General features: G+C 42.4%; 1 protein-coding gene across 1 annotated transcript in view; it reads right to left on the bottom strand.

Annotated features, from left to right (window-relative positions):
- The window catches only part of dpydb (dihydropyrimidine dehydrogenase b), a 236,856-nt gene that overhangs the window by 55,621 nt on the left and 166,043 nt on the right, over positions 1-15,192 (bottom strand). The window contains 3 exon segments of the mRNA XM_072691448.1: positions 2,246-2,269; positions 2,271-2,330; positions 12,054-12,122. Of these exon segments, the coding sequence (XP_072547549.1) occupies positions 2,246-2,269; positions 2,271-2,330; positions 12,054-12,122 (153 nt within the window).

Here is a 15,192-nt window from a genome sequence, read left to right as displayed (position 1 = left end):
ACCTAATCTCAACCTAAACCTTAATATACACCTTAATCTACACCTTAATCTAGACCTACACCTAAACTACACATACACCTAATCTCAACCTAAACCTTAATATACACCTTAATCTACACCTTAAACTAGACCTACACCTAAACTACACATACACCTAATCTCAACCTAAACCTTAATCTACACCTACACCTAATCTCAACCTAAACCTTAATATACACCTTAATCTAGACCTACACCTAAACTACACATACACCTAATCTCAACCTAAACCTAATCTATCACTACACCTAATCTCAACCTAAACCTTAATATACACCTACACCTAATCTACACCTAAACCTTAATAAAAAAAATGCAAAACGCGTAAAACAGCAAAAAGGGAGATACAAGGTTTTTGTGTGTGTCTGTGTGTGTGTGTTCGTAAAAGCAGAAATCCACAGGCAGGGCATGGATCATTTATGACTGTGGTAGAAGATGTGCTGTGTGTGTGTGTGTGTGTGTGTGTGTGTGTTCATTTATGTCTGCAGTAGAATCTGTGCTGAAGGAAGGAAGCAGGCTGTATTCCCCATTCGCCCATAAACACACCGAGCAGGAGATGGACTAGAGTACAGCTTCAGCTATTAGCGCCCACCGCTAACACCACTAATGCTGAACCTCTTCTGCTGCATCGGAAACCAGCTCTAAAATATTTAGCCACCCACACCTCTGCAGCATTCACTTGGACTGTTTTGGCTGGTCAGTGATGGTACAAGCACACAAAAACAAACACCAGAGGCGAGTCCAGACTGTGCTGCTCTGAGTGACCATTACCTCTGTCGCTACGGAATCAGACCTTTTCAGAGTTTTCCTCCTTTAACTGATTAAAATCCCACCCAGAGTAGTGTGTGGGAAGCATCTCTGAAGCTTTATACACCAATCAGCCATAACATTAATACCACCTGCCAAAATATTGATATAAGACCATGAGACATGAGACTCCACAAGACCTCTGAAGGTGCTCTGTGGTATCTGGCACCACGACTAATGTCAGCAGCAGATCCTTTAAGTCCTGTAAGTTGTGAGGTGGGTGAGGCCTCCATGAGCATCAATGAGGCTCGGGTGCTCATGACCCTGTCCATTGTCCTTCTTTGGACCATAAATCTCAAGTCTTTGACACCATGGGTTTCCTCCTTGCACGCCTTCTCTAAAGATCAAACTTGCTCAGTCTCTTTCTGACAGTAGATGCTAGACTTTGACATCGACTGTGGCATCTTGTGGTTCTGCTCTCAGGTTGAACTTGCTAGGACGTCCTGACCTGGCCATGTTGGTCAGCTGCTCCACTTGTAAATGATATAGTGGACGGTGGAACGGCTGATTTCTAATAGTCCTGAGATCTTTTTAAACCCATTCACAGACTCCTCTGCATCTACGCCCTTCTTTCTGAAGGCCTCAGAGAAGAGAGCTCTCTGGATCTGGTCATGGTGATCTTCACGTCTTCACCCATCACTCACTTCAACCATCAATAAAGAGCAGACCAGACTAAACGTCTGGGGTTTAAATAAGACTCCAGAAGAATCCTTTCCAACCATGTTTACATTTACATTTAAGGCATTTAGCAGATGCTCTTCTCCAGAGCGACTTACAGAAGTGCTTTGCTATTTACCCAAGAAACCTCAGCTAGTTTAAATAGACTAAAAATTCAAAGATCCTCTAATCTTAGACTTATACTAAACACAAGTCAGTAAGGAGACCACTCTGCTATTTGCCAAAGTCCTCTCAGAAGAGGAGGGTCTTCAGTCTGGGTTTGAGGACAGCGAGCGTTGGACTCTGCTGTTCGGACACCCAGGAGAAGTTGCTCCACCATTTCGGTGCAGGACAGTAAAAAGTCTGGACGCTCGTCTTCCGTGGATCTTAAAGGATGGCGGGTCGAGCCGAGCCGTACTTGAAGCTGGAAGGGCTCTTGGTGCGGATCGGCCATCGCCATCAAGTACGTTTTGATCATCTGCAGCTGAGTCTGAGTAATTCTACACATTTGAAGAAGTTAAATTAATTCCATCTTATAAATGATGATTTATAGATATTCTTCAGTTGTGTGAGTTTAGTTAGATGACCTTCATCTCTCAGTATCGATCACATGAGGATCAAACGCCCAGATGTTTAAATAGACAGAGGTTTTCATGAGCTTATCCGTTCATGGCTGTATGCAAGACACATATAGGGCACATTATTATGCTATGCATGCTGCTTTTAGTGTGTGTGGGTGTACCTGTCCACAGGCCAGTCCCATACCCCCTCTCGCCCATCCCATGAGGACAAGATAAGTTCAGTTCCAGAGCATCAGCTTTAGAGGCCTGTGTAGAGAGAGAGAAGAGAGAGAGAGAGAGAGAGAGAGAGAGGTAAACACAATGTAGAAATACAGAACAACTGCCTTACACTCTGGGATTTGCTGGGATCTTCTTAAAGGGATAACTAATAAGACCCTAAAAAGTCCCTAATATAATTATTGATTTATTAATAATATCTGAATGTATTTTTTTTAATCAATTATTCAGCTGTCGGGTCTGACAGCTTCTGTTCTTCCCTCTCAGCCACATCTACAGCTTCTGTCAGGCCTTTGGTTGCCTTCCAAATCTTCATTCCTGCTCCTCCCACATGTTTAATGTGGGGTCGTTGCTGAGTTGACAGAGCCCCAGAAGCCCACCTCGATAGTTGGGATAGTTGATGGCTTTCCAGACAGTCACTTAACACTCAGTGACCTCACTCTGACACTTTACCTTCATGCCCTAGATGACGTCCATCCCCACATCCCTTGAAATGGTTAGGTCAACGAGAGAGACAGTCCTTGCAGCCATACAGGCCAAGACAGAGAGATGTGATGAGAATCTCAGCCATAACATTAATACCACCTGCCTAATATTGACATAGAGACCTGAGACTCCACAAGACCTCTGAAGGTGCTCTGTGGTATCTGGCACCACGACTAAAGTCAGCAGCAGATCCTTTAAGTCCCTAATGAGCATCAATGAGCCTCCGGTGCCCATGACCTGATGAGTATCTCCTAGGCAAACAGAAGCAACCTCCCTATTTCCCCTTTGTAGCCAGGGAATAGGAGTCTTGCTGAAGTGGCTTCTTGCAGGTCTCCAGCATCTCTGCCAGCTTCCTCAGAACATGGTCGTGTCTACTTGCAGCTTGACAAGATGTCTCGAATGCTTGCTGGCAATAAGAAGGACAGCTCTCCTTATTGTCCACGTCTGTCCTGTACAGTCAGAAATGTTGGCAATAATCTTTGATGTTGCAACCTGCTGATGGCTTTGTCCACTTCTGCCTGTGCTTTTCAATTCTATCCTGTTCAGATTGAGAACCCAGTGGGTCGGTGGACTCCCTCAGTTCTAGGAATAATGATTTCTACTATTCGCACCCCCAGGCTACAGAACTGGAGTGGCAGCTGCAATGCTTTGTTTCCCAAGAGGGGAGATAAGCATTGTAACAGTCAAATCCATTAGTATGAGGATGTAGGCTATCCACTCCATTATTCGCTGTTGATATGAGACTTTCAAATGTCTTTAATGACCACAACACCCTTTGCTACACTACAAACCAAAAGAGACGGACTCTCTAGTCAGTTCTGGTCAGGATATTTGGCAGCTTTCAGTGCTGCATTATTTCCGATCTGCCTGTCTGAGAGCTTCACAGTGTTCAGGCAAAGGCTGAGAGCTTTGGATGGGTCGGCTGGCCAACAGTGAGATTTGACAGTCATTCCGGTAACAAGCTCATGCAATCGTGAGGGACCCTCTTTCCTCGTCACCTAGATAGATGTTGAGGGAATTGTATTTGAGGGAATTTGGAGGTTGCCGTTGTAGTTGGTTACAAGGCTTGGTGGGAAAGTCCAAAGTCAAGAGCCAGAGTGGCCCGGTCAGTCCCAGTCAAATCTTGGGCTATTTCTTGATGGATTTCTGGATCTGTCCCTTATTTCATGTAGGCCGTGGTCAGGCAAGTGCATTCTGGAAGAGTGCATAGTACTGCAGTGGTGGTGAGAGACGTAAGGTGCTGGTTCCAGTGTAAGGATTGAATGGGTAGGCACTTCTGGGCAAGGCACTTAACACTTCCCCAGGTGGTCACTAACCAACTGACTCTTGCTTTCGTCCTCCTGTGCTTATGAACACACTCATCCCATTTCACCTCTCTCACACTTCCGTCAGGCTCACCCTCTCCTCCTGCATCACCTTCTTCCTCTGTATTGCTTCCTTCCTCATTCCCCATTCCTCCAGGTAGCCAACTTACGGGCAGAGCTTATTGGCAACCTTACCAACCCTGTCTCTACACTCCTCACACATGATGTCCCAGCTTATTCTCCAGTCGACCAATAATTGGTCCAATCCATGTCCAGGGCCTCATTTGCTAAATATGGCAATAACACTTACTATATTAAGGATATAGTGAGTGAAGGAGCGAACAAGTGAATAAGTGAGCGAATGAATGAATGAGTGAGCGAGTGAATAAGTGAGCGACCGCAGTGGAACTGGGAGGCGCTCAACAGGCAATTAAGCTACAGCAACCATTCTGCACCATACTCTAAGTGGAGCCCTTCCAGCAGCACAAAAACTCAGCAATGGCTGCCACTGCCGCTTGAGCCTCAAACCTGACAGCCATTAGAGAGAGAGAGACGGAGAGAGAGAGAGAGAGAGAGAGGAATAGTGAGAGATTTAGCTGTGGTTTACAGGCACAAATGGCAGAGGGGGCCAAGCAGCAGAGAGAGGAGAAGAATCATAGGCAGCTTTGCTGTTCATGTCTTCATCTATTATGAACCATGCCGAGGTCGGGCTGTCAGTCAGGCAGAAAGGAGTTTATATTTCAGCATGTGAGAGTATTTCTCCACGGAGCATGAAATAGTGTAAAGCCCGCAGAGCTCACGATCAATTCTGCTCTGGCGTGGTCTTCACTCTCCAAGCCAATATACAGTGCATACTGAATACTGAATAATACAAGGAAATGCATTAATGCTATCAGGCATCACGAGATGTTCTCTAATGACGCTTTGGTGTGTGATGCTTTTACATCTCCAAACCCCCCCCCACCCCACCTCGCCCCCGCCCCCCAGGTCCTGCATGACAGTGAAGCTGTGAACATTGAGCCGGAGCACCTTATATATAAAAACGTCAAAAGATCAAAAGCCGACAAGAAGCAAAAAAAGCTACTGGATGTTCTTGCTGGAAGGCACGAGAGTGGCCCACTGATCCTCACACACTGCGACTCTGTCCCCGCAGACTACCAGAGGCGATTGGCGGCCTTGGAAAGGGCACTAACCCGCTCATACGCAGCACAAATTCCACTACTGTACCTGATGTATCTTATCTGAAAGAGAAACGCAGTGCTGTGGGGACAGAGCTGCTGTTTTTGAGAGACAACACTGTGAAAATTCATACCCTTAGGTAAAATATCTTCATAAAATTTGACACTATGCCTTCTCAATTTAGCTGCATCTCCTTTTTTTTCTGTTCACACTCCGTCATCATTTCTCGGCACTGCTAATCTTACTTGACATTTAGTAATTTACTAAATAAATATCCTTCGTTATTTCATAGAGGCTTAGGCTTATTGTAATCCAATATGATCGTACTAATAAAACTTGCTGAATTGAACTGAGTTAAATGAGATTTTATTGTATGTGTGTGTGCATAAAGGAGTGTGTGTGCAACAGAAGAAATCTCTATACACCATAGAAACTAAAAGCCAAGAACTATCCACTGCACTCTGATCAAAGCACGGCTGCCCGGCCCCCGTCCCAGTCCGGCAACATCAAGGCCTCTGTGATAGACGATTCTGTTGGCCATTCGGGATGTATTTTTTATGAATGAATTAATGACAGACTTCACTAAACACATCTAAATCCTCACTGAAATGATCCGTCTTTAAACAGGACGCCGCATACAAGCTCCAAACCCTGTCCTTTGAGTGGGAGAGCGAATGGGGGGAAAGATGAGGGGGTGGTACAGTATAGACATACAGTATGTTCTACACTGATGTCAGTTGATCAGCTGTGTTGGTGTGTGTGAAGGAGCTTTCTCTAGTTTTTGTGTAGAACCACAAACAATGGCTTGATCTGCCAACAAGATCACATCAGACCCCACAGAGCTCATCAAGAGGGAGTGGGTTGAGGAGTGAGGAGATTCATGTGATTTCACCCTGTCAAACCTAACAGCTCATGGGGATAGAACCTTTACCTTCTTTAAAGTTTCTCTACATAAGATAAAGGTTCTATTCCCATTGAAAAGCTTTACTAGAACTGTACCTCCAAGCCAAGAACCATTTAAGAATCTTTATTTTTAAGACTGTGACCCATTAGGTTTGATAGGGTTACAATTTTAAGAACCTCAAATAAGATAAAGATTCCATTCCCATTGAATAGCTTTCCTAGAACTGTCCGTCCAAGCCAAGAACCATTTAAGACTGTGAGACGTTAGGTTTGATAGGGTTACAAATTGAAGAACCTCAAATAAGATAAAAGTTCTATTCTCATTACATGGTTTTCCTAGAACTGTACATCCAAACCAAGAAACATTTAACATTTAAGAACCTTTATTTTTAAGTCTGTAAGACATTAGGTTTGATAGCAATGCAAATTAAAGAACTTTAAATAAGATAAAGATAAGGGTTCTATTCCCATTAAATAGTTTTCCTAGAACTGTACTTCCAAGCCAAGAACCATTTAAAACTGTGAGCCATTAGGTTTGATAGGGATACAAATCAAAGAACCTCCAAATAAGATATGGGTTCTATCTCCAATAAATAGTAAATAAAAGTTTTCCTAGAACTCTACTTGAAAGCCAAGAACCATTTAAGAACCTTTATGTTTTAAGACTGTAAGACGTTAGGTCTGATCGGGTTACAAATTAAAGAACTTTAAATAAGATAAAGGTTCTATTCCCATTAAATAGTTTTCCTAGAACTGTACTTCCAAGCCAAGTTTTTTGTGGTGCCATAGAACAACCACCTATGGTTTCTCAAAAATCAATCAGCAGGATATTTCCTTAGATAAGTAGTTTTGTTAATGAGATTTGAGTATGAAGAACCATTGGAAAGTTTATAGAACCTCAATGTTATGCAGAAGTTCTAGAAATAACCTTTTTAACTGGTACAGAACCTTTACATTAGGTGAAGGTTATTTAACAGGTTCCTCACACTCATAATCCACCCCATCAATTTAGCTAATGCCACTTCTCAAACATTTGCTAAGTCCCTTCCTACATTCTTAAACACAAAGATGCTACAAACAGTATGCATAAAGCATAAAGCATAAAGCATAACACATAAAGAACCTTTTTACATCAAGAGAAGGTTCTTTAAGCCATTGCACACATCTCTGTTACAAAAGAGGTTCTTTATGAATCCAAAAGTGCTAACAGTGTCTGGCATGACTATCCACTAGTGCTAGGACAGTTAGTGCTAAGACTAGTTCGGTTATTTCTATGGCAACTTCTTTTGACAATCTCCAGACGAGATGGACAAAGCTTAGATAGGTGAGCACCTCAATCAAGGTTCTTTAGGCAACCATTTTTTTTATTTTTAAAAGTGTGTGGCATGACCATCCACCAGTGCTGGGATAGTAAGAGTAGCTAGGTTCTTAGCATGCATCTTCTAACATAACATCAACAGTGTTACCAGCTAATTCTTCTATGTTGGCCAATATGCTGGATAGCATCATGCTAAGCAATGGGAGAAGAAGGAGGGCTATCCAACTCACCAAGAGAGAGTGAGGCCAGTTATACTCTTTTAGACTGATGGATGGCTGTGGCATCACCAGGTACTAAACACACAGACATCTCCAGACGAGATGACCAATGCTTAGATGGTTACGCACCTCAAACAAAGTTCTTTAGGGAACCACAAATGTGGTTCTTCTATGGCAATTACATTTTTAACAGTGCATGGCATGACCATCCACCAGTACTAGGACAGTAAGACTTGTTAGGTTCCTCCTCTGAGATATGTGAAGCACCACTGCATCTTCTAACACAATGTCAATGGGAGCTGGGAGAAGTATGCCATCAGCCAGTTCTAGCTAATATGCTGGATAGCATCATGCTAAGCAATGGGAGAAGAAGGAGGGCTATCCAACTCACCCAGAGAGAGTCAGGCCAGTTATGCTCTTCTGGATTGACAGATACGTATGGCTGTGGCATCACCAGGGTCTGAACTCACGAGACCACATGGGCATCGCTTAGATGGTTGAGCACCTCAGTGTTTTTTTCTATGGTGACTTTTTTTTGTTTAAGAGAGCACTGTTACAGATGACATATAACCCATCACTAAGAGAAGTCACAGAGGCCTGTCAGTGGAGATGAAAAGTGGAGCATTAATAGCTCAGCAGAGACGCAGATGATGATGATCTACACAACTGTTCTCTAACCTGCCCACTTAACTCCCTATCAAAGACGCCATTATCATATTTCATAATGCTGCCTGCCAACACGGACCTCCTCTACACTGCACACGCACTGTCTGGAGGCTTTTCTTAATACATGTGTGGGCTCACCTCCTGTGTGCTCGCATGTGCCTGGGCTCGGTAGGAGTGTGTATGAGGGAGTACACATGTTAAACAGGGTAGGATGGGACAGTATGACACATTAGTTCGAGTGCTTCCAGTACTGAGCATCAGGTCATGTCCATGTATGAGGTGTAAATGTGAGGCTCTGCGAGGATGACTCCGAATTGACCAGTCTGGTTAGACATGAAACATCTCTGAAGGGAGTCATAACACCCCCAAACGCACAGGCAAACACATTCGCGTGTAGCTTTGCCTTGAAGTGGCCGCAATATGAGCTTGCAATGCATCCAAAATTAATATTCACTTTACGAAGGCTGTAGCTAATTATACAAACTGGGTACAAGGCTGCCAACTACTTGTGCTATGCTTCTGAGGCACAGGATGTTAGTGCGGAAAATTCTGTTGGAAAATGAGTCAAGAGGTTTCTTTTGGGCAGAAAATTCAGAAAAGGTCCAGAGCAAACCAGGGTTAAGGGATGAGAACTAAACACTTAACGGTTCTTTTAGTGATGCCATAGAAGTCCCACTTTTGATTCCATAAAGAACCATGTTTGTAATAGAGATGTGTGAGTGTGAAGAACTTACAAAATACCCCAAAAACTTGCTGTTGTTGCTCATGAACAGTTCTTTATCAGTTTAAAGGTCACATCTCCATTACTAGAAAGGTTCTTCTTGCAAATAAAAGTGGTTCTTCTATGGCATCACTTGAAGAATTATTAGTGTAACAGCAGTCTGGGTGACGTCAAGAAGTTCTGGGTAGAAATTTTAAGTGAATAAGAATTAATAGTTAAAGTTCTTTAACTCAGACCTTATACATCCAATGGCTGAAGAACTACATGAAATCTACTATGAGACAAAATGAACTACTGCTAAAACACACTGGTGTATGTAAAAAATACCTCGAGGCTACTCTAGCAGTGTAGCAATCATGCAATCATGTGCCATGCGTACCAATCATAGAGAGACAGAGGTCTCTGAACAAACAACCTGGTGATTACGATTAATCACATTTACACATTCAAAGTGAAATCTCACTTTGGCTTTGTGAACGGGAGAGGTCTCGGCAGGAACAATAGTAGTTTAGGTGAGGTTTTATAACAAACATGCTGGTTTTCAGAATCAATAGCAGTCTGGGACCTTGGACCAAAAGAGGAGAGTGATTAGAACCAATAGTAGACTGGGTGATGTCTCCGGAAAAATTTGACAATAATTAGAACCAATAGCAGACTGGGTGAGGTCTCAGAACAAATGTGGTAGTAATTAGGGTCAACTGTTGTGAAAATGAGGTTTTAAAGCACAAACGAGGAAGTGATTAGAACCAATAGCAGTCTGTGTGAGGTCTCAGGGAAAAATTAGATGTGTGAATAGAACTAATTGTAAGCTGGGTGAGGCCTTGGATCAAATGAGGCAATGATTAGAACCAATAGCAGACTGGGTGAGGTCTCAAAACAAATGCGGTAGTAATTAGGATCAATTGTTGTGAGAGTGAGGTTTTAAAACACATATGAAGAAGTAATTAGAACCAATAACAGTCTGGGTGAGGTCTCAGGGAAAATTTAGATGTGTGAAGAGAACTAATTGTAGTCTGGATGAGGCTTTAGAACAAATGTAGAACTGATTAGAACTAATAGTCTTCTTAGTACGCTTAGTATATCTGGGTCTGATCTAGTCTGGGATACGAGCCATGTATCTGTACGAACCTGAAAACCGAGTAGGTTTTTGGTCACATGTGATGCTGCTACGAAAAAAAAACAAGCGCAGTACAAACACACACACTTTATAAACTTTTACGACTTTTCATTCACAGTTTGTGAGCACAGTTGGATTCTGCTGCCTTAAAGGCAAAAATCCAATGATACAGTATCTGATGCAAATTTAATGTAAAACCTTCTCTGCACAGAACCAATGAGGCTTCACCTCATGAATATGGATGAGTCTCTCCTCGTCACGGTGTCACAGTGCTGAGATATGCTGTGTATTATAAACAAATGTTACTTTTTAGTGGTGTACGAAAACCAGCCTGCATATTAAACGCAGACTTCTGTGAGGGTATATGAAGCAGATATGGTGGAATAGGAAATGAAGGGAGAGCTTTGTTGCTGACGGGAGGAGGGGAAATATGGATGATGCTTTTAAAAGAGGTCCTCTTTCAGGTTGTATAAAAAACAAAGACATGTTTTAAAAACAAAATACTACAAGATTTAAATACTACTGTGCTTTTAGGGAAGGAAGAGTCTGTGTGAGATAAAGGGAAGATCACAAAATCCAAAAAGAAGATTTCCTGAAGAGAAAACAGAATGGTGGTGCAGCTTAAGTGATTCTCACTTCCAGGCACTTCTTAGGCTGTTGCTGTGGTCACTAGGATGTTATTGTGTTGCTAGGTGATTGCTATGGTTTTGCCAAGTGGTTGGTGGTTGGTTGCCATGTTGTTGCCAGGTGGTTGATATGGTGTTGCCAAGTGGTTGCTAGGTGGTTGCTATGTTGTTGCTGGGTACTTATTAGATGGATGTTATAGTGTTTCTCAGTGATTGCTATGGTTTTGCTTAGTGGTTGCTATGGCGTTGCCAAGTGGTTGGTAGTTGGTTGCTATGTTGTTCCTAGGTGGTTAATATTGTGTTGCCAAGTGGTTGCTAGGTGGTTGCTATGTCGCTGCTGGGTAGTTATTAGATGGATGTTATAGTGTTTCTCAGGGATTGCTATGATTTTGCTTATTGGTTGCTATGTTGCTGGTAGGTAGTTGTTACATGGGTACCATAGTGTTGCTAGGTTACTGCTACAGTTTTGCCAAGTGGTTGGTAGGTGGTTGCTATGTTGTTACTAGGTGACTGATATGGTGTTGCCAAATGGTTGCTAGGTGGTTGCTATGTCGCTGCTGGGTAGTTATTAGATGGATGTTATAGTGTTTCTCAGGGATTGCTATGATTTTGCTTATTGGTTGCTATGTTGCTGGTAGGTAGTTGTTACATGGGTACCATAGTGTTGCTAGGTTACTGCTACAGTTTTGCCAAGTGGTTGGTAGGTGGTTGCTATGTTGTTGCTAGGTAGTTGTTAGATGGGTGCTATCATATTGCTAGGTGACTGCTACGGTTTTGCCAAGTGGTTGGTAGGTGGTTGCTATGTTGTTGCTAGGTAGTTGTTAGATGGGTGCTATAGTATTGCTAGGTGATTGCTATGTTGCTGCTAAGTAGTTGTTGGATGGGTGATATAGTTACTGCTACAGTGTTTGCTAAGTGGTTGCTATGGCTTTGCTAAGTGGTATTTCCTAGAATTGGGAAGTGTAAGAGAGCTCCAGAAGCTTGATCTGAAGGTAGAGAAGCATGTGGACTGTAGAGGCGGTACAGTAATACTACAGAATCTGGAGAGAGGTTCTCCACCTGCAGCTCCACCACCAAACCTCCATAGTGCAGGAGCCGTTCTCCCTGTTACAGTCAGTGGAGCATCAAATGTTCCTTTAAAGAGCATTAATTTTTATTTTCAATCTGATAAATAAACCATTTCATTAATAAACAAAACACACAGCCTGTACTCACCTCAGCCATCTTAGCCAGTTCGGTCCAGTCATCTTTGTTGTAACCACACATAATGCTGGCAATGATAATCTACAGAGACGAGAAGGGAAAAGAAAGACATAAATCAGAGGATCAGTATAAGAACGAGCCTCGTCTCTGGCCGTAGAGCTCTGTGGTTTCATGAAGCGGTCATTACAATTACAGTGGGCTGCTTTAGGGTCTGACAGATGCCCCGTGGCATGCGCACATTATTAAACCAATAAAAACTCCCTGCCCTGAGAGTTCCTCCAGTCCTCCGTGGAGAAGTGCAGGATTTAGCAGTGATCTACTCGCGCTGTGCCTATAGACGCTGGATCATCAGAGGCTGGTGGGACGCTGCACGGCTTCTGAAAGTTTGTGTGTTTGTTTATGACTCTATCCATCCGTCAGCTCTCACAGGCCTGCCCTGCTCCTGAACCCCCCATTTCCCCTGCTTTCCCACCACTTCCCCACCCAAATAAAAAAATATATAAATATATATATAGTGACTCCCAGGCCTTGGCAGCATGTGTGTGTAAAACTTTTCATGGGTATCTGGAGAACGCTTGAGGCAAAACTCTGCCAGGATCTCTCCATGTGTTTATCGGAAGCTACACACTGCTATCTGGAGGGGGAACTATTGTGATTTAAACAAGGAATTTGGGGAGGTGGGGGTGGGGTGGGGGGGTGCAAATATTCTGGACTAGACAAGATATTACTGGCCACACACACACACAGACCCACAGACCCACACACACACATAACTATAACTGTTGCTATGTTGTTGCTAGGTGGTTGATATGATGTTTTCAAGTGGTTGCTAGGTAACCGCTATGTTTCAGCTAGGTAGTTCTTAGATGGGTGTTATAGTGTTGCTAGGTGACTGCTACAGTTTTGCGAAGATGTTGCTAGGTGGTTGCTATATCGTTGCTAAGTGGTTGATATGGCGTTTGCAAGTGGTTGCTAGGTAGTCACTATGTTTCTGCTAGGTAATTATCAGATGGGAGTTTTAGTGTTGCTAGGTGACTGCTATGGTTTTGCCAAGTGGTTGGTAGGTGGTTGTTATATTGTTGCTAAGTGGTTAATATGGTCTTTGCAAGTGGTTGCTAGGTAGTCGCTATGTTTCTGCTAGGTAGTTGTTAGATGGGTATTTTAGTGTTGCCAGGTGGCTGCTACGGTTTTGCCAAGTGGTTGGTAAGTTGTTGCTACGTTGTTGCTAGGTGGTTAATATGGTGTTGCCTACTGGTTGCTAGGTAGTCGCTATATTTCTGCTAGGTAGTTGTTAGATGGGTGTTTTAGTGTTGCCAGGTGACTGCTACGGTTTTGCCAAGTGGTTGGTAAGTTGTTGCTACGTTGTTGCTAGGTGGTTAATATGGTGTTGCCTACTGGTTGCTAGGTAGTCGCTATATTTCTGCTAGGTAGTTGTTAGATGGGTGTTTTAGTGTTGCCAGGTGACTGCTACGGTTTTGCCAAATGGTTGGTAGGTGGTTGCTATATCATTGCTAAGTGGTTGATATGGTCTTTGCAAGTGGTTGCTAGGTAGTCTCTATGTTTTTGCTAGGTAGTTGTTAGATGGGTGTTTTAGTGTGGTTAGTTGACTGTTACAGTTTTACGAAGTTGTTGCTAGGAGTTTGCTACGTTGTTGCTAGGTGATTGATATGGTGTTGCCTACTGTTTGCTAGGTAGTCGCTATATTTCTGCTAGGTAGTTGTTAGATGGGTGTTTTAGTGTTGCCAGGTGACTGCTACGGTTTTGCCAAATGGTTGTTAGGTGGTTGCTATATCATTGCTAAGTGGTTGATATGGTCTTTGCAAGTGGTTGCTAGGTAGTCGCTATGTTTTTGCTAGGTAGTTGTTAGATGGGTGTTTTAGTGTTGCTAGTTGACTGCTACAGTTTTGCCAAGTTGTTGCTAGGTTGTTGCTAGATGGGTGTTATAGTGTTGCTAGGTGGCCAAGTTAGTAAGTTGTTGCTAGGTGGTTGATTTGGTGTTGCCTACTGGTTGCTAGGTAGTCGCTATGTTTCTGCTAGGTAGATGTTATGAGATGGGTATTAGTTGTTAGTGTTGCTAGGCGATTGCTATGGTTTTTATTCAGGTCAATATTATATATATATATTTTTTTTTCAAGTCAAATTTTGATGCAAAATTTATTAACAACTAAAAAAGAACACCGGATTCACACAAATGGAGATACCAGGTTTTTGTGTGACAGTGCAGAAATCCTGAATCTGTTGTGTTCCGCTGGTGGATTTGTGTGTCCATCATCTTCCTCTCGTCTGTAATTGGTGGATTTGTGTGTCCATCTATGGTTTTGTGTGTAATCTTCTGCCTCACTGTTTATATAATATCATATTTATACTTCCACTGCTTTTGTGAAGGTAATATTCTGGCAAACCCGTTTCAAGCAGCGGCACAATTCGTGCACATGAGGAAAGGTGTACTGTTGTTTTTTTTTTTTTACAAGAGATATGAAATATGACATAAATATTACATGACATTTTCCAGGTTCATGGTCAGATTATCTCTTCACTCAGTGCTCTCGACCACATGGGGTCTCATTACAGAGAGAGCCGAGATGTTCTGTGGGTAATGTGGGTATTTTCGTATATGCCAGTGCCTTTAAAGGTGAATTTAGGAAGATCGCAAAATAGAGAAAATGCCTTTAGAGGTCTATCCTCAAACTGTCTATGATGTTTAGGTCAGGGGACTGTGAGGACCACTCCAAAAGCTTCAGCTTGTGTCTCCTCAGGTCGTTCATGGTGGATGTTTGAATACTGAGGTGTGTTTTGGGTCAGTATCCTGTGGTAGAAGCTGTGAACATCTGCATCCAGGAATTCACTCTTCCTTCCACTCGTGCAATATTGCAGAACCACAATCTGAGCACAGAATCTGTGCCTTTGCAAACTTTGGGCGTCCACATTTTTGCACAGGCTCCATTGATGTTTTTATTATTTTTTTTATGATTATGAGTATTATAACAACTTTGTCTTAGGATTTGGTGGCAAACAATACTAATAATAATACTATTATTACTACAATTAAAAGTATTATTATTATATATATGTACTATAAGTATATAATATAATATAATATAATATAATATAATATAATATAATACATTATATAAAATGTACTTACATATAC

This window comes from Salminus brasiliensis, chromosome 11 (assembly GCF_030463535.1).
Source record: "Salminus brasiliensis chromosome 11, fSalBra1.hap2, whole genome shotgun sequence".
NCBI lineage: Eukaryota > Metazoa > Chordata > Actinopteri > Characiformes > Bryconidae > Salminus > Salminus brasiliensis.
The sequence above is the reverse complement of the archived record's forward strand: the minus strand, read 5'-3'. Positions and strand labels throughout refer to the sequence as shown.